General features: G+C 35.6%; 1 protein-coding gene and 1 non-coding gene across 2 annotated transcripts in view; both read right to left on the bottom strand.

The window, feature by feature from the left end:
- Window positions 1-15,273, bottom strand: part of ADAMTS6 (ADAM metallopeptidase with thrombospondin type 1 motif 6) — a 270,295-nt gene extending 255,022 nt beyond the window's left edge. The window contains exons 1-3 of the mRNA XM_077773561.1: window positions 15,127-15,273; window positions 12,330-12,694; window positions 2,634-2,802 (exon numbers count right to left, since the gene is read on the bottom strand). Coding sequence (XP_077629687.1) covers window positions 2,634-2,802; window positions 12,330-12,694; window positions 15,127-15,223 — 631 coding nt within the window. The 5' untranslated portion in view covers window positions 15,224-15,273. The remainder of the gene's footprint in view (window positions 1-2,633; window positions 2,803-12,329; window positions 12,695-15,126) is intronic.
- LOC144239521 (U6atac minor spliceosomal RNA) lies at window positions 652-777 on the bottom strand. Its single transcript, XR_013337448.1, has one exon. It is a non-coding gene; the product is annotated as a U6atac minor spliceosomal RNA (small nuclear RNA).
- Window positions 15,274-16,908: the final 1,635 nt, after the last annotated feature.

Here is a 16,908-nt window from a genome sequence, read left to right as displayed (position 1 = left end):
ACAAAAACCCAAATTTTTTTTTTTTTTTTTTTTTTAAGATTTTAAGCAATCTCCATACCCATTGCGGGGCTTGAACTCACAACCCAAGATCAAGAGTCACACACACACTCCATTGGCTGAGCCAGCCAGGCACACCTAATCTTTTTTTTTTTCTTAATATAAAAGCTCTTTATATGCTAGAAATAGACATCTCAATAATAACGATAGCTACAATTACACTGAACAAACAAATATGTGCTGAAAGAAGTACTCAGAGAAGTAGGGGCATTTGTCCAAAGCTAGAAAAAGCCTATATTCTTTCTTTTTTTTTTTTTTTTAAGTTTTAAGTATTTATTCCAGTTACATTTCCACTGTTGTATGTATGGGTTTGCAAACATTTTCTTTCACTTTGTAAGTTTTCCTTTATTTTCTTTTTTTTTAATAGTTTATTGTCAAGTTGGTTTCCATATAACACCCAGTATTCAACCCCACAAGTGCCCTCCTCCATACCNCCCCCATATCCTCCCTTCTTCTCCCCATGGTCCTCTGTTAAGTTCCTCCTAATCCTCCTATACTTGCAAACATATGGTCACTGTCCTTCTCTGCCTAACTTATTTCGCTCAGCATACACCCTCAAGTTCCATCCATGTTGCTACACATGGTCACATTTCATAAAAAGGTTGGTTAGATGCCACGAAGTAGGTGGCAATGCCTTAACCATATGCCTGTTGTCAGGCCTGAGGGCCTCTTCCATCCTTGTCAAGGGGAGTGCTAACCTTCTCTCCTTTCATACAACACAAGCCTATATTCTTTCTACTATGCTAAGCTATATCCTCTATTCTGTAAGTTTTCTAATCTTTAAACTAAAGAGCCTCTTAACTCATTACCTCTAGCCTTGCTCTTCTCTCATTCAGTCTCCATAGGACTGCCAGGATAAGATTTCTAACCCCCAAATCTGATCATGTGATTTTTACTGCTTAACACCTTTCAATGGGTTTCCACCACACTTAGGATAAACAAACTCTTTAACATGGTTTAAAGCCCTTTGTGTCTTGGCCCTCCTTGTCAATTCAGTTTCATCTCTCATGGCCACTCCTCACCCACTGCCCACTGTGAAATTCACTCCTATGCCAACAGCCCACATTCTAATACGTATCTTGTTATAGGAACTGGTAATGACTGCAATGTGACATTCTCTCTTTTGGTTCAGAACCTTTATAAATGCTGTTTCCTCTCTACGGAACAGTCTACCCACATTTGCTCCACTTCTGGATAGCTACCTTCTTTCTCCCTCAGGTCTAAGCTTAGTGGTCACTTCTTCCATGAAGCCTTTTTTTTACTGCTAATGTCTCTGCTATGTGTTTCCTTTTTCTTTCTTTTAAATCATTTATTCTATTTTATTTTTTTAATGTTTATTTATTTATTTTGAGAGAGACAGAGAGAAAGAAGATGTGAGGACAATTGGGGTAGGGGCAGAGAGAGAGGGAAAGAGAGAGAATCCCAAGCAGGCTCCATGCTTTACAATGCGGGGCTTGATCTCACCAGAGATCATGGTCTGAGCTGAAATCAAGAGTTGGAAACTTAAGCAACAGAGCCACCCAGGCACCCCTCTCCCCATATGTATTTCTCTAGTACCCTAACTATCACTGTCTTTGAATACTATCTTAAGAGTCTTCAAATCTTATTCAAGTGTCTAGGGTCCCGCCATTAGCATAAAGATATCAGGCTAACCAGGGGCGCCTGGGTAGCACAGGTGATTGCACATCTGACTCTTGATTTCAGCTCATGTCTTGATCCCAGGGTCATGGGATCAAGTCCAGTTGATCCATGCTCAGCCTGCTTGGGGTTCATTCTCATTCTCTCTCTCTCTCAATCCATATAGATAGATAGATGATAAATACATAGATAGATGATAGATAGATAGATAGATAGATAGAGATAGATAGATAGATAGATAGATAGATAGATAGATAGATAGAAAAACAGGCTAACCAAATAACACATAGTATTATGGAACAAATGTGCATGAAAAGTATAACTATTACCTGGATAAAATAGGGTGGGGCTTTTCCCTTGAAAGAGAAAAATAATTTTACACAGACTTCTATTTTAAGGACTTCTCAAAGAACTTCCAAAATTGACTTAAAACTATTGATAAGTGATACCTTTTTTTCCCACTGAAAAGGAAGTGGGTTTTGTTTTGTTTTTTGTTTTTTTACTAAAGTGTAATCAATATACAGTTATATCACTTTGAGGAGTACAATATAATGATTCAATAATTCTTTACATTACTCAGTGCTCAAGATAGGTGGGCTCTTAATCCGTTTTTTCTGTTTTACCCATCCCCACACCTACCACCCCCTCTGACAACCACCAGTTTATTCTCTGTATTTTAGAGTCTGGTTTTTTGTTTGTGTCTTTTTTTTTCTTTTTTCCTTCTTTTGTTTCTTAAATTCCAAATATGAGTGAAATCCTATGGCATTTGAATAGGTGACATCTTTTAAAAGAACTCTGGGCATTATCATTCTAATTGCTCAAATTCCCGTTTACCTTTACTATTAACCTTACTTACCTTAATGTCAGAAGAAACAGAGTGGCAATACAATACAATGCCACAATACAATACACTTTGTAAAAACCACACACTCACCCACCTGAAACCCCACAATGAGAGTGATCATACAGATGTCGTTGCTGGAGGGTAGACTTTTTGTAAATAACATGAGGATGGCCATTTTCATAACTAAAATGTTTGGAATCCTCTGTGGTATTCTTTAATGGTTCAATAAAATATTCTTCATCTTCTGTAGCAATAACACCATGCTAAAAGAAAAAGAAACAAAGAATTTACCAAGAAGAATCATTGTAAATATTTATTATCAAGAGTCAAAAATAAATTGATACCTCTCCAAAAAGAGGTTACATTGCAGGTTAATAAAAATTTAGTGGATTATCTGTACCTAGCAAGACATTCTATAAATTTACCTATACTTCAAAAAGGATGTTTAAATTCTTCTACATCCTATGCGTGCCTTATACCGAACATGACATACATTTCCTCCACTCATCCCCAAAACTCTGTGAGGTAGAAGAGACCTCTTTGTGTTCTCTAAGGCTTGTTTCCTTTCCAAATTGTCCACATGGCTTAACTACATCTTCTGTGTTCAGGCATAGCTCTGTAATTAACTTTTGGCCAATGGTAAATGGGCAGACAACTATGTACCACTTTTAAGCCCAGTCCCTGAAAACCTGCCCTAGGAGAATTCTCTATTTTTTCTGAAAAACTACCTACCGAAGGCAGAAACTGAAAGAGAAGCAATCTGGGTCACTGAGTGACTTCATGGAAGACTGTCCAACATAAACACCAATATAAGGGAAAAATTAATTTCTATTGTGATAAACTACTGACATTTTAAGGTTTATGTTCAACCAATTAATCTGTACTTAATTGATAAACATCCTATATATCTCCATTTTGCAGATGAAGGAACAGGCTTAGAGGTAAAGAACTTCCCCAGCATTATATGGAGATAAATGAAGGAGCTGCAATTCACAGAAGCTCTGCTTTTGTTCATATGACATACTCCTTACACCTATTTATGTAGCCAAGTCTAACAGAGCTCAACCATGGCTCCTTTTTAAAACTTTCTCTAGCCCAAATGAAGTAGCAGCACCCTCCTCTAAATTCCAACAAAGCTTATTATTGGTATCATTTATTTTAAATTAATTCCACACTTCCTTGCTATATCTCAAGTCTTGAAGCTGTACTTAAATTTGATATAACTTTTCTACTGCATATTTTATCTTCTCAACTTTACTACTTGCTTTTTAAAGGCAAGGGTTGTGCCTCATAATTCTTTATATCACTTAAAACCATAGAAAGTACCTCCTATGTAGTATGAATACCAAATAAAAATTGGCTGATTAAAAGAAATGAGATAGAAAAAGTTATCTGCTTTAGAAATAAGAATTTCCATAACAGTTCAATAATGTTTTCTTAAATATGACACATGTGAGGACTGCTCTTAATCCAACTAATTTATCCTGTAACACTGGATAAAACTCAAACTCTCTGGGTGTATTTCCTCAGCTGGAAAAATGAAAGGGTTGGTGTAAATTAGTGGTTTTAAAACAGCACTCTGGGGAGCCCTACGGGTTTCAGTGCCCTCAGGGGATTGTCCCAGACAACAAAGGGAGAACTATAGGGCTTGGATTCCTGGGCTCAGCAATCAGCTGTGCTTTTATTAATCTATATAGTATGTTTCCACATAGCATTTCATTTGAGGAAAGGATTTTGCTGTTTTAAAAAGAAAAAAGCTGGAAATCTCTGGTCCAGATAATCTCAAAGTCTCTTTGAATCTAAATCTCTATGATTCTGTTTAGGGAAATTCATGTAAAGTACCACATGCTTGGAAAGAAAGATAAGAGAAAATCAGAAGTGCTCTAACTTATAGATGAAGTTGGGAGGCACCTACATGAAATGAGCTAAGGAATGCAAAAAACAAAAAAGCAGCACTTACTTCACGTTATTTTCACCATTGTTGGTTTACTCTAAGAGTATTAGTACCTAAATTAAGTACAAATACTGACAGGCATAACATAATATGCCTCTAACAAACTCTAATACCTGAGCATGAATTACTTTACCAGGAAAATTAATAATGTGGTAGAAAACTGAGCAAGCATGGTTCCTGCAGAAAAGAGGACATGTTTAAGAAGTTTTGATCAAGAGAAGTGTATGAAGTGTGGTCAAGAGTACTCCCCAGAAAGGGTAGAGCACTAAAGTCATATCACACTAAAATGTAGGCAGAAGGATATTGAAAGGTCCCAGACAAGAAGTTCAGGTTGCTGGGGAAAAACAGAGTCAGAAGCCTGGTAAGTAAACAAAATCTCTAGTTTCAAGAATGGAAAGACTCTGGAAAAATAACCAGAGATTTTGTGTTATGTACTCTGGGAAATGTTTATACTCATTATCTCACTTAATCTTTTTTTTTTTTAATATTTTTTATTTATTTCTAGGAAAGAGAGAGAGAGACAGCGTGAGCAGGGGAGGGTCAGAGAGAGAGGGAGACACAGACTCTGAAACAGGCGCCAGGCTCTGAGCTGGCAGTCAGCACAGAGCCCGACGCGGGGCTCGAACCCATGAACCGCGAGATCATGACCTAAGTGAAAGTCGGACGCTCAACTCACTAAGCCACCCAGGCGCCCCTCATTATCTCACTTAATCTTGATAGCTCTCTGAAGTAAGTACTACTATCAGCTCTACTTTGCAGATGAGAAAGAGACTGAACAAAGTTAAGTAACCAACTCATTCAATTGACTTGGGTGCTTGGATTCTTAGCCACTATATTATAATCCCCTTGTCCTCTGAGGGTTGTTTCTGATTTTACTTTTTCTTTCTTTCACCAAAGATGTTTTGAATGTCTATCACATAGGCAAATGGGAGGAGCTTGGTGGGAGGAGCTAGACAAAAGGAATTCATTCACCAGATAAATGATCAATTAGGTAGTGTTAAATATTAAGAAAAAATAATAAAGCAGTGTAAGAAGACAGAAAGCAGTCAGAAGTGAAGGAAGTATATTAACTGTTTAAGATGGTCAGGGACATCCTCTCTAATAAGGTGATATTTGGACAGAAACCTGAACAAAATTGAAGGAGCAAGTTAAACAGATATCTTGTGAAAGACCTGATTAGACAGTGGGGATGGCAAACACAAAGGCAATAGGGTATAAGCATGGATACAGAATATAGCAAAGAGCTACTGGGGCTAAAGGGAAGAAATGGGAAAATGATTAGGAACTTAGAAAGGTGTTTGAAGGTAGAAAATGGAGGACCTGAGTTAAGTGTGAGTCCCAGTAATCTGCATATGCCTAGAAAGAGCCCTGCTCTCACTTCCCTCAGCATCCCCACTCACCCCTACACTGTCTGCTTCAGGACCTCAGGATGAAAATCATCATGTCCCCTCTTTCCCTGACATGCCTGGCCCTACAAGAAGCCTAAGACCCAATCCATGGATTCTAATCCCCAAAGGATTATGTGCATCATGTTTTCAGATCCCATCTCCTACTTCTCCCCTTTCACCATTTACAACACATCCACAGTCCCTACTCAAACACACTCAGCCACATTTGTGAATATTCACTTCTTTTTGTTCAAACACCTGAATCTCTCTTAATGACACTCTTTCTTCCCTGCAATCCTCTAGAATGGTGGAACCTCCACTTTCTCTCCTACCTGCCTCCTACTGGACTGGGAGTTAGGGTAAGTGTCCTTGTGATTCACTGCCATTTCTAAACAATCCTTGCTCTCTCCTCCCTCCAAAACAAACAAACAAACAAACAAAAACTCACAAAACCCCTCACCAGCTTCCAATCTCCTGCCATCACCTTCTCCCTCCAATAAGTGCAGTTCTCTACTTACTGACCCATAATCACTTTCCTCATTTCTTGAATATTTTAGCTTCTGGATCAGTCACTCTCTGCAGTATCATTCCTGAAGTAATTATTGATTTCAGTATCTTAAGTCACCCGTTCTTAAAACTTCTGTGTGTGTGCCCTGGATCACTTTAGAAGTCTAGTGGGGGTAAAGCCTAGGGGCTACTCCTCAAAATAATATTCTAAGTATAGAAAAAATACATAGGATTATAAAGAAAACCAGTTGTAGTAAAATACCATTATCAAAATATTTCTAAAATGTAATATAGAAACACACATGGCTTTTTGTAAGACCTTAAATAAGAAGATATATGGTGGGTCTAATGTATATCATAATTTTGTAATAGTGATTAACATAAACAATACTCTGAAGAACCTGCAAAAGCTTTAACATGATATGAAAACATCTGTAATTTTTATTGGGGTGAGCTACTACTTTATTGGTTTGTTACCTATATTCGTAATTGAAGGAGATGTTAAATTTCAGTGAAGAATTAGTAAACATAAAGATGTCATTTTTCCCCAGTCCAGTTCAGGTCACAAACTCCCTGAATTCCATTTATGGACCCCAGGTTAAGGACTGCTGACAGAGATGGCCTCTTCAACCTTTGCTCTCTCAATTCCTTGGCCTATTCTCCATAAACTATCTTGTCATTCACTTTATTTTAAGCACTCGCACACACAGTCCAAACCTAGACTTAAGTATTTTCAATACGTGCAACCCTGACACAATCTCAATTTCAAGTAGCCCATCCTTCTGTCTTTCCAGCACTGTCCCTCTAACATCTCAGCTCCAAGAGACAGGCCTTTCATGCCCACCAGGACCCAGTGGTCCTACCACCTTTTCATTATCTTCCACCTACTAAATATCCTCATTTCCCTCTGAATCTATCCTCACTTCCACCTTCAATTCCCTTGCCCTTTTCTCCCTTCACAGAATTTATTTGGCTATACCACAACTCTGATTAGTTAAGTTTTGCTAGTCTGGGCCTGCAACTCTGCAGCTTCATTTGGCTGCTGAAAAATACATTAAGATGCTCACTTTAAGTTCATAACAATAATTTCAACTGCGCTCTTAATGCTTCAAGGCAATTATACTATGTTTCTCTACTATACTCAGTATCCTGCTCCCCTGGATAAATATGCTATACTTTGTCTCCTCTTATTCCCCTAATACCTCATCTTGCCATGTTCCATTCCACTAAACATCACACAACCTCCTGCAAACTCCTACAACACAAATACCCACCTGCCTGCATCTCATGTCCATATAATCTATTTTATTCCTCTTATTATGGATGAACGGTCTACTCTCCTAGCTAAGGACAATGATTCTATTTATGATTCTATCCCTTCTCACTTATCAAGGACAACACTAGAGAAATTTTCCTTCTCTCCACATAATCATTCCCATCTTTATCAAACAAAACCAAACCTCCTCTGACCTCACTCATACCTGCAGCAACTGATCATTTCTTACGTTTCTTAAAGCCTTTAAAATAATTTCTATGTAGTATGTAATAATTTCTTTTCTCTAGTGTCCTAATGCCACCATGACTTCAGCATTGCTTTTGTCAAGGTCACCAACAACCTTCTCATTGATAAATCCAATGGCAGTTTTCAGTTCTTTTATTTGACCAAGCAGCATTTTTCCTCTTAAAATACTTCCTTCTCTTAGCTTCTAGGACATTTCCCTGACTTTCCTTCAACTTTCTTATTTCTTACTCCACTGTTCTTTTTAGTCTCCTCCACATCTTTCTAATCTCCCTAACTTCCTGGGGTGCCCAAAGACTCATTTCCTTAAACCTTTTTTTTTAACTTCTTTTTTATTCTATCTATATTCCCCTGCCCCAAGCAATTTCATATAATCTCCTGGCTTTAAATGTTATCTATGACATCTCTGATGTCATCTATGATGACTCCCAAATTTATAACTCCATGATTCACATTTCTCTCCCAAATTTGAAACTTGCAAATCCATCTTATACAACACCTCACGTTTAACGTGTCCAATTGAACTTATGATATATATCACCCCACAATATGGTCCTCCTACCAGCTTTTCCATCTCAGTTAATGCCTGAGTCTTTCTCATCTCAACTGATGGCTACTTTTTTCTTCTAGTTGTTCAGGTCTCAAGCTTGGAGTCATGGATTTTATCCTGTCTGTGTCCTCTAAAACCTACCATCTGGCCTCCAGCTCTCTTTCTAACCTCACCTTCTATTACACTTCCTCTCTTTCACTGTGTTCCAGCCAGCGCAGTCTTCTTGCTGTCCCCCAAACACTCATACATCATATCTTTGTAGTTGAAGATTTACACCTGGAAATCCTATTCTTTGGATGTCAGCTTCCCTTCCTCATTTTCCTTACGTCTTTACTCAGTATTTTTTCTACCTTAGAACTTATCATTATCTAGCATACTGTCACTTTTAATCTATTTATCTGACTGTGTATCTCCATGAGAATGCAAGCTTTGTGGTGACAGGGATTTCTCTTCTGTTCACTGTCGTACTCTTAGCACCTAGAGCAGTGCCTATTATATATTATAGCTACTTATAAATATTTGGTGAGTGGATGAATGAATAACAGAAAATGCAGGAAGGCAACTCTGGACATAGCTAAGAAATAAGAATAAATGTAAAGAAAGAAACAATCAAAAAGAGGAATCTCTTGAAAATTAGAACTATGACTGTAATTTTTAAATCAATTAAAGGCAAAGAAAGCAAAACTGGAGAAACTTCATATATAGAACTTAGCACAAAAAAAGAAAAAGATGGAAAAAGAGAAGGACAATGGAAGTAAAGAATCAATTATAAAAATGTAGGGGGTGGGGAAGAAGTAAAGAAAAATATTAAGGAAAAAACTTAAAATTTTTTTTTTAATTTCTGAGAGAGAGAGAGAGAAAAACAACATGAGCAGGGGAGGGTCAGAGAGAGAGGGAAATACAGAATCTGAAGTAGGCTCCAGGCTCTGAGCTAGCCACCAGCACAGAGCCTGACATAGGGCCTGAACCCATGAATCATATGATCATGACCTGAGCCAAAATTGGACACCCAACCGACTGAGACACCCAGGCACCCCAAGGGAAAAAAAAAATTAATTGCTCCAAGCTGAAGGAGTGTCTGTAAATTGAAAGCATCCATTAAACACTAAGTAAGCATAAGGAAAGAAGGCCATAGCTTACTACATTATTATGAAATTATTGAAATAGGAAGGATAAAGAGAAGATCATATCACCTTCATTAAGGAAAATTCTTAGAGAAGAAAAAGAAAAGAACAGGAAGCAGACATCTATCTGTCACCCAAAATGAATCAATGCTAACTTTTTAAAGATCTTGAAATCTTTCCCTAAGACATAGTGTCATATCATATATTTGATGCCCCATATTTCCCTTTCCCAATTCCACCATTCATGTTTCCAAAGTAAAATTATTTTTGAAACTGGAATTTCACATCCAGCTAAATTACTACCCAAACATGAGAGCAACAATAACCTTCAAATAGGCAAGGACTTAGAAATTTTACTTCACAGACACATTCTGTGAGGTAATTACTTGAAGGTGTTCTCCAATAAAATCACGATGTAAACTCAAAAAGAGTCTTAAGACGTAGAAATAACTAGGAAAGAGGTATCCCAAGATGAGAGATGTACAATACCTCAAGAAATTAATTAACCATTAGATTCCAAGAGAAAAATGCCTCCAAAGAAGAATGGGATATGTCCCAAGGAATAGATATAAGGTCTAAGAAAATGGATAATGATCATTTGGTAAAGAAATCATTTTTTTTTTATAATAAGACAAAATAACAGTAGTTAGAAACCCCAGAAATATAAATGCTGGATAAGAAAGCCATGGCCCAAAAATATAAAGCAAACTAAAATGTGACATTATTTTGAAAAACTGACAAACAATAATGTTAGGAATTCTTTTCTTTATGGTGCAAGGATTGTCATACTGAAACAATGGGTGAGGAAATATGATTAGAAGACACTAATAATCTCTACAATGATATATTTTATATAGAATGATTAACGATTAAAAAACAGAATTGGTTGGGGCACCTGGATGGCTCAGTCAATTAAGCAACTGACTCTTGATTTTGCCTCAGGTCATGAGTCCGAGGTCATGAGACTGAGCCCTGCATCAGGCTCTGCACTGACAGCCTGGAGCCTGCTTGGGATGCCCCCCACCTCCATGCTCCCCTCTCACATAGAGTTGTGTGCTCTTTCTTTCTCTATCAAAATTAATAAATATGAAAAAAATAATAAAAAAATAAAAACAGAATTGGTTAAAAGGATTTTTGAGAGGTCCCCAGCTAGATCAGTCAGTAGAGCATGCTGACTCTTTTTCTCAGGGCTGTGAGTTCAAGCCCCATACTTAGCATGGAGCTTATTTAAAAAAAAAAAAAAAAAANTTAGCATGGTTATTTAAAAAAAAAAAAAAAAAAAAGTGCTGATGAAAAGTGGAATTAAAAAAAAAAACCCTGTTTACATATTACATTCGATTTAAAATGTAACATAATATAAAATAAGCATGAAGGTGTTAATAAGTTTGGTGGATAAAAGTGTGATGAGGAACAAGGTATTTACATAGTCTCAAAGTATCTGCTCAGAAATTTCTTATAAATTGTCAAGGAGAAAATAGTAACTGCAGTAGACAAACCTGGCAGACCACCTCTTAAGTAATCAAAGTTAGTCAACATGGACCATGCAGTTTCAATAGGAAGCAAAGTAAAACAAAAAGGTGTTAACAAATAGAGGGAAAAAGAACACGAGATAGAAAGTCTTACTAAAGGATGAAGAATAGATGGGTGACACTCTGCTATCCCCTGAAGTGTAGAAGAATTTCCATTTTCAACTTTATCCTCCCTTTTGATTTATCAAGCAACATCTTTCACAATTTCAGAGTCAGTTAATGACACTCAAATTACTTGTTTCCAGGATTAAATTCTTTCCTAAATTTCAGAAATATACTTCCCAAATGTCATCTAGACATCTTTAACCCTATTTCTTCAGATTCCTCACATTTACTATATCACACTCCTCTCCAATCCAGCATTCCAGTGGCATTCCCTTTCTTAACTAGTACAATTCATATACTCGTCATCCAAAAAAGAAGCCTCACCATCTTCAATTACTGTCTCTCCTTCATCCCACACCCAGTTCAATTCTATCTCAATGTTTAAACATATTAAATACCTACTATGTACTATATGTCTTATTAGGAACCATGATAATGTATGCAAAGAAAACATTAGTAAGACACAAATCCTCTACATTTTCTCTTCAAAATGTGGTTTAAATTCATTCTTTGCTGTGTATTCCGAGGGGCACAGTCCTTGCATGGACCCTCATTATCTCCTCTATTCCCTAACTCCCCTTCATATCCCCATCACTCTCTGCCTGCAAGTCTCACAATGGAATTGGTTTTGTCTTTTTTCTAGATCTCAAATTGGTTCATTTTACCATGCTGTTAAAACTATCAGTGGTATAATTAGTGTTAATGCCAAACATAGAGAGCAGTGTTGACGACTAGGAACAGTATTTTTCTACCATATTTAATAGTGTCATTTTAATATATGAAAAGTTTCAAAACAGATTTATTTTGGATAACTTATTCATATTCAGAAAAAAATCTGTTTTATATATTAAGCCTAACACTTCTATGTACTCAATTCATTTTACAAATAATAGAGGGTTTTAGAAATTGTCCTGGCTTTGAAAGATCAATGCAAACATTACTAAAAAGACTATAAAAAGCAAAGGCAGCAGAAACAACAACAACAACAACAACAAATTAGACTGTTACTTTCCCTACTTAAACCACCTCTCTCTATATTATTAATCTGAGGAAAGACATTTACATTGTAAATTTATTTCCCCATCAGAAACTAAAAGTTATAACATCTACTTACCAACCCAATACAGTTGCTTAAAGCCACTTTAGTTGTACTACGTTGATCTTGCAAGTATCCTGTGTAATGACAGTTGTCTAAAAAATCATGTTTCCACTGGGGTCCATCTTTCCCCCAATATTCTACTGTAAAATGTTTGGACACAAAATCTGTGTTGAGGGTCAAGTTTAGGTGAAAGTGCCTGCCATAGGCTGAAAGTTTGAAAAATAACTTAGATACTGCCTGTTGTGGATCGATAGGGTCCATACTCCGTCTTCTCCTGGAGTGTTTATCATTTTTCACAGTAAAGCTGAGGAAAGCTCCATTCTGATCAACTCTTATTGGAATAGTTAGCTGGTAGTGTTCTAGATAAGTCAGGAATTCCTCTTTGTAATCACAAGGCAGAGAATCCAGAAAAAACACATGGAAGAAAAGAAAATTTAACAGAACAAAGAAGTAGCAGTATAAACAACAAAAACTATATCAGTTAAAACTATGCATCATTGTGTGAGAGGTATGAACAAAAACTGTTATATTAAACAAGATGAGTTTAAAATCTAATGATGAATTAAGGTCCATTTATTCCTCAAAATAACATAATTTTAAAATTAGTTTGAAAGACTATTTTTCTTTTCCTATTTATTTTTTAATGGATTCTAAAAGCTAAATTCTACAGGAAATATGAATATTTTATATTGAAATAAAAAACAGTGAAAGGCACACATATTTAAAAGAACAGGATTTAGCTCAGATAAAATGTTTGTGAAAGCTATCCAAAAGAGTTAATACTGAATTTCTACAGCCTTGTAGAATTTTTTTTTTTTTAATCATCAGTTGGAAAATACAGAAGCCACTCTGGAAAACAAGCCTGGTAACTACTCAGAAAATTGAACATGGAATTACCATTTGACCTAGCAATTCCACTCCTAGGTATTTACCTAAGAGAAATGAAAACACATGTCCACACAAAAACCTGTACATGACTGTTCATAGCAGCATTATTCATAATAGCCAAAAGGGAGACATAACCTGACTGTTCATCAACTGATGAATGAATAAGTAAAATGGGGTATATTCACAAAATAGAATATTATTCTGCACAGTACTGATACATAGTATGACATGAAGGAACCTACTTAATAACTGCCGTTATTATCAAAGTTCATTATCTAACATTCTAAAAACATTAAGCTAAGTAAAAGGGACCAATTCACAAAAGGCCACATATTATATGATTCCTTTTGTATGAAGTATTCAGAATAGGAAAATCTCTAGAGACAGAAGTAGATTAGAGGTTTCTTAGGGCTGGGGTGGAGAATGATTTGAAGAGAGTTAGGGAACGACTGTTAATGGGTACAGGGTTTCTTTGGGGGTGCTGAAAACATTCTAAAATTGATTGTGGTAAAATTGATTGATTCTAAAATTGGTTGTATGCCTCTGTGAATATACTATAAACCACTGAATTGTGCACTTTAAATAGGTGAATTATGTATTTATTGTATTGCAATAAAGCTGTTAAAATCATCAGATTGACAAAAAGAAACTTAGAGGATTATTAAATATATTTTCCTCACTTAGGTTTACTTAATATCTCCAATATACCTTCTTAATCACATCTTTCTTTAGTGAGGTTTACCACAAAGGGAAACCAAATGTCTGTCCATTGCCTCATTGTCTATACACGGAGTTCGAAACAATATAAACTCCCATAAGACTGTGACTAACTAGAAATAAACTGAAAGCCAATATTTTTTCACTTCTTATAAATCAGAATTCATGATAAATGCTATGCCTTTATTAATATACTTTAAGAGCCACATTTTATATATATAGGATTTCTAGACATAGACATCAATCTAAAATAGCCTTGAAAATCTGGCTCATCTGAACCAAAAAATTATCAGTTCCTAAAGATTTTTGGAAGGGGATTAAAAAGGCATTCTTTCAATAATTCAGAAAGGATTAGATGTGTCCACGGGGTGCCTGGGTGGTTAAGTGTCCAACTTCAGCTCAGGTCATGATCTCATGGTTCATGGGTTCAAGCCCCATGTTAGGCTCTATGCTGAAAGCTAGCTCAGAGCCTGGAGCTTCTTTCAGATTCTGTGTCTCCCTCTCTCTCTGACCCTCCCCTGCTCACACTATCTATCTCCCTCTCTCAGAAATAAATAAAACATTAAAAATATATATTAAAAAAAAAAGATCAGATGTGTCCATGAAAAACAAAATGTCATTCACCCCTGAGACCTCTGTTAAGATCTTTTCTATGATATAAAGTTCAATTTTATGGATTCAAATCGGGGACCCATGGATTAGAGTTTGAAAAGTTGAACTTCCTACTACTTGTACTCTTTTACTGAGATTCTAGTCCTCATATCAGAATTCTTCAGTTTGGAAAGCATTTTTCCACTAAGGGTCCATTTCAGACGTATCTTGTATCAGAATATGTCTGGTTTCTTGCTCTTTTATAGCAGAGACCTTTGGATTTTTCTTTTGAACACAACCTTGTCTGTAATTCCTAGCAACAAATGAGCTTATTAAAGTTTAGGATTCAAAAGAAGAAAAGGCCTGGTTTTATTATCTTCTAAACAAGACCAGTCAACTCTAAAATCCAATGAACGTTAAATACTAGCATAAGTTATAAGCAGACTACTTTTAGAGCCTCTAAGATTTATGAAATTAGCACTGAATTGATGCAGTAGATCTCCACTCCTATCATTATATATTCCGAAGAAAATGTTCACCTAAACTAAATATTCAGAATCTTTTCTGATCAAATTAACAGCAGTAATTTTGTCACTTTCAAAAGCAGGACTCCTACCTTGAGAACTGTATGAAAGCCTGTGGTCACTATGACATTCCGATGAAGCCATGATGAGGCTCAAAATCCAGGTCAACGTCTTCCACAAAATTTCCATAATTTAGAAAACTAGATGATTTTTTTTTGGAGGGCTACCTATGTGCTAGAGAGTCAATACCATACCAAAATCGAAGCATAACAACTTTATTTCTTTAAAATTTCTTGCAAATTAATTATTAGATGTTCCACTGCTTAACAGATACTTTTTTCCAACATCTCGTACTTTCTTCTATATCTGAGTTCATTTTGTGAATCCAAAAGGAAAAAATAATGACGGTAAAATTCTCATAAGCAAAGCTTTTGCTGATTAGTTACTATAGTATGGCCATTTTTTAACCTAGAAAAACAAAAAAAAATTATGTTAAATGAAAAATATCTTGTATGGACAGAACTATATTGCTGAATGCTTGCAAAAGGACAAAGACTACTAAATGATTTAATATAGTTAAATTAGATTGTTGTTGTTCTTTACAGTCTAAATAAACATTCAGAAGACTAAACAATTAGAAACCTAAATGGTAAGCAGAACAGTGCCAGAGCTACCTAATAATCAAAGAAGGAACGTGAAGTGGAACCATAAAAATCTTTTTTTCTAAACTTTGAAGAAAAAAACAATGTGTGTGTACAGTGACTAACCTCCTTTTGTTAAAATAAAAGGTAGAGGAACTTCACAATCAAAGTTCATTTTATGTCAGTGATAAACAGTATATGATCCCATTCCTTACTGTGCTTTTTTAGCACACTCATATTCAGAGATTGATTTGTTGTTGCTTTATGAGGCACTTATCATTTTTCTTAGAGTAGATCTACAAATACACAGCAATATTTAGCAGCTATCCATGAACACTCAGACACCTAACACAAACTAAATTTCTAAAAATTTGAAATATATTTACTACAACCCGTGACTTTATCTGAAGTCATATAACTTAAAAAGCAACACATATGAGCCAATTCCAACTACCTAAAAGGGAACTGGAAGGAAAAAAAGTCATCTTCTGAAAAGAAAAGAATTTTTAAAAATTCATTTCAGGTATCACAACAGATATCTGTCCTATCTCATGCACTTTCCTTTTGACTCACACCCTCACTCACAGTCTATGAATTTACATTTTATACAGAACACTTCCATATGTGACTACCTGATTTCCTAGCACATAATACTCTAGAAGAAGAAAATAGCAAAGAGACTAAGAAACTAGCTCACTAACAGCACAAAAGTGAAGAAAAATAGAAAACTAAAACTTAGTTGTAGAACACCAAAGTAATACACTCTGGGGTAGAGGCAAATGGTCCTTAATTAGTTTAACAGTTCCTATTATGAATATGACTGTATTAGAGCTCAATATCTGATATTCAAAATACTGAGTAAGGAATAAAAGAATAAATTATTTTTACTAAGATAGGATACTACTAGTATAGAGAAGTACACAAAAAGTATTAGAAAGATTTTCATCCCAAATTCCTAGTGTATAGGATTATATATAAATGTTTATGTGTTCATTGGTTTAAAAAATGAGTAAATAAATGAATAGTGATTAAAAGAAAATCACTTCATGCATATAAAAGGATATTTGTAGTTAATTGGAAAATTAACTTGTGTAGAATACTTCATTCCCTATGGTACCAGAAATACTGGTTACTAAAACATATAAAACAACCACAACCATTTAAAACTCCTTCCATCCTCTCTACAAGTTATTACACTGCTGAATCTTGGAAAAACTTATTCATTAATCAACA

This window comes from Crocuta crocuta, unplaced genomic scaffold (assembly GCF_008692635.1).
Source record: "Crocuta crocuta isolate KB4526 unplaced genomic scaffold, BGI_CrCroc_1.0 scaffold383, whole genome shotgun sequence".
NCBI classification, from domain to species: domain Eukaryota; kingdom Metazoa; phylum Chordata; class Mammalia; order Carnivora; family Hyaenidae; genus Crocuta; species Crocuta crocuta.
This window is presented reverse-complemented; position numbering and strand designations above follow the sequence as displayed.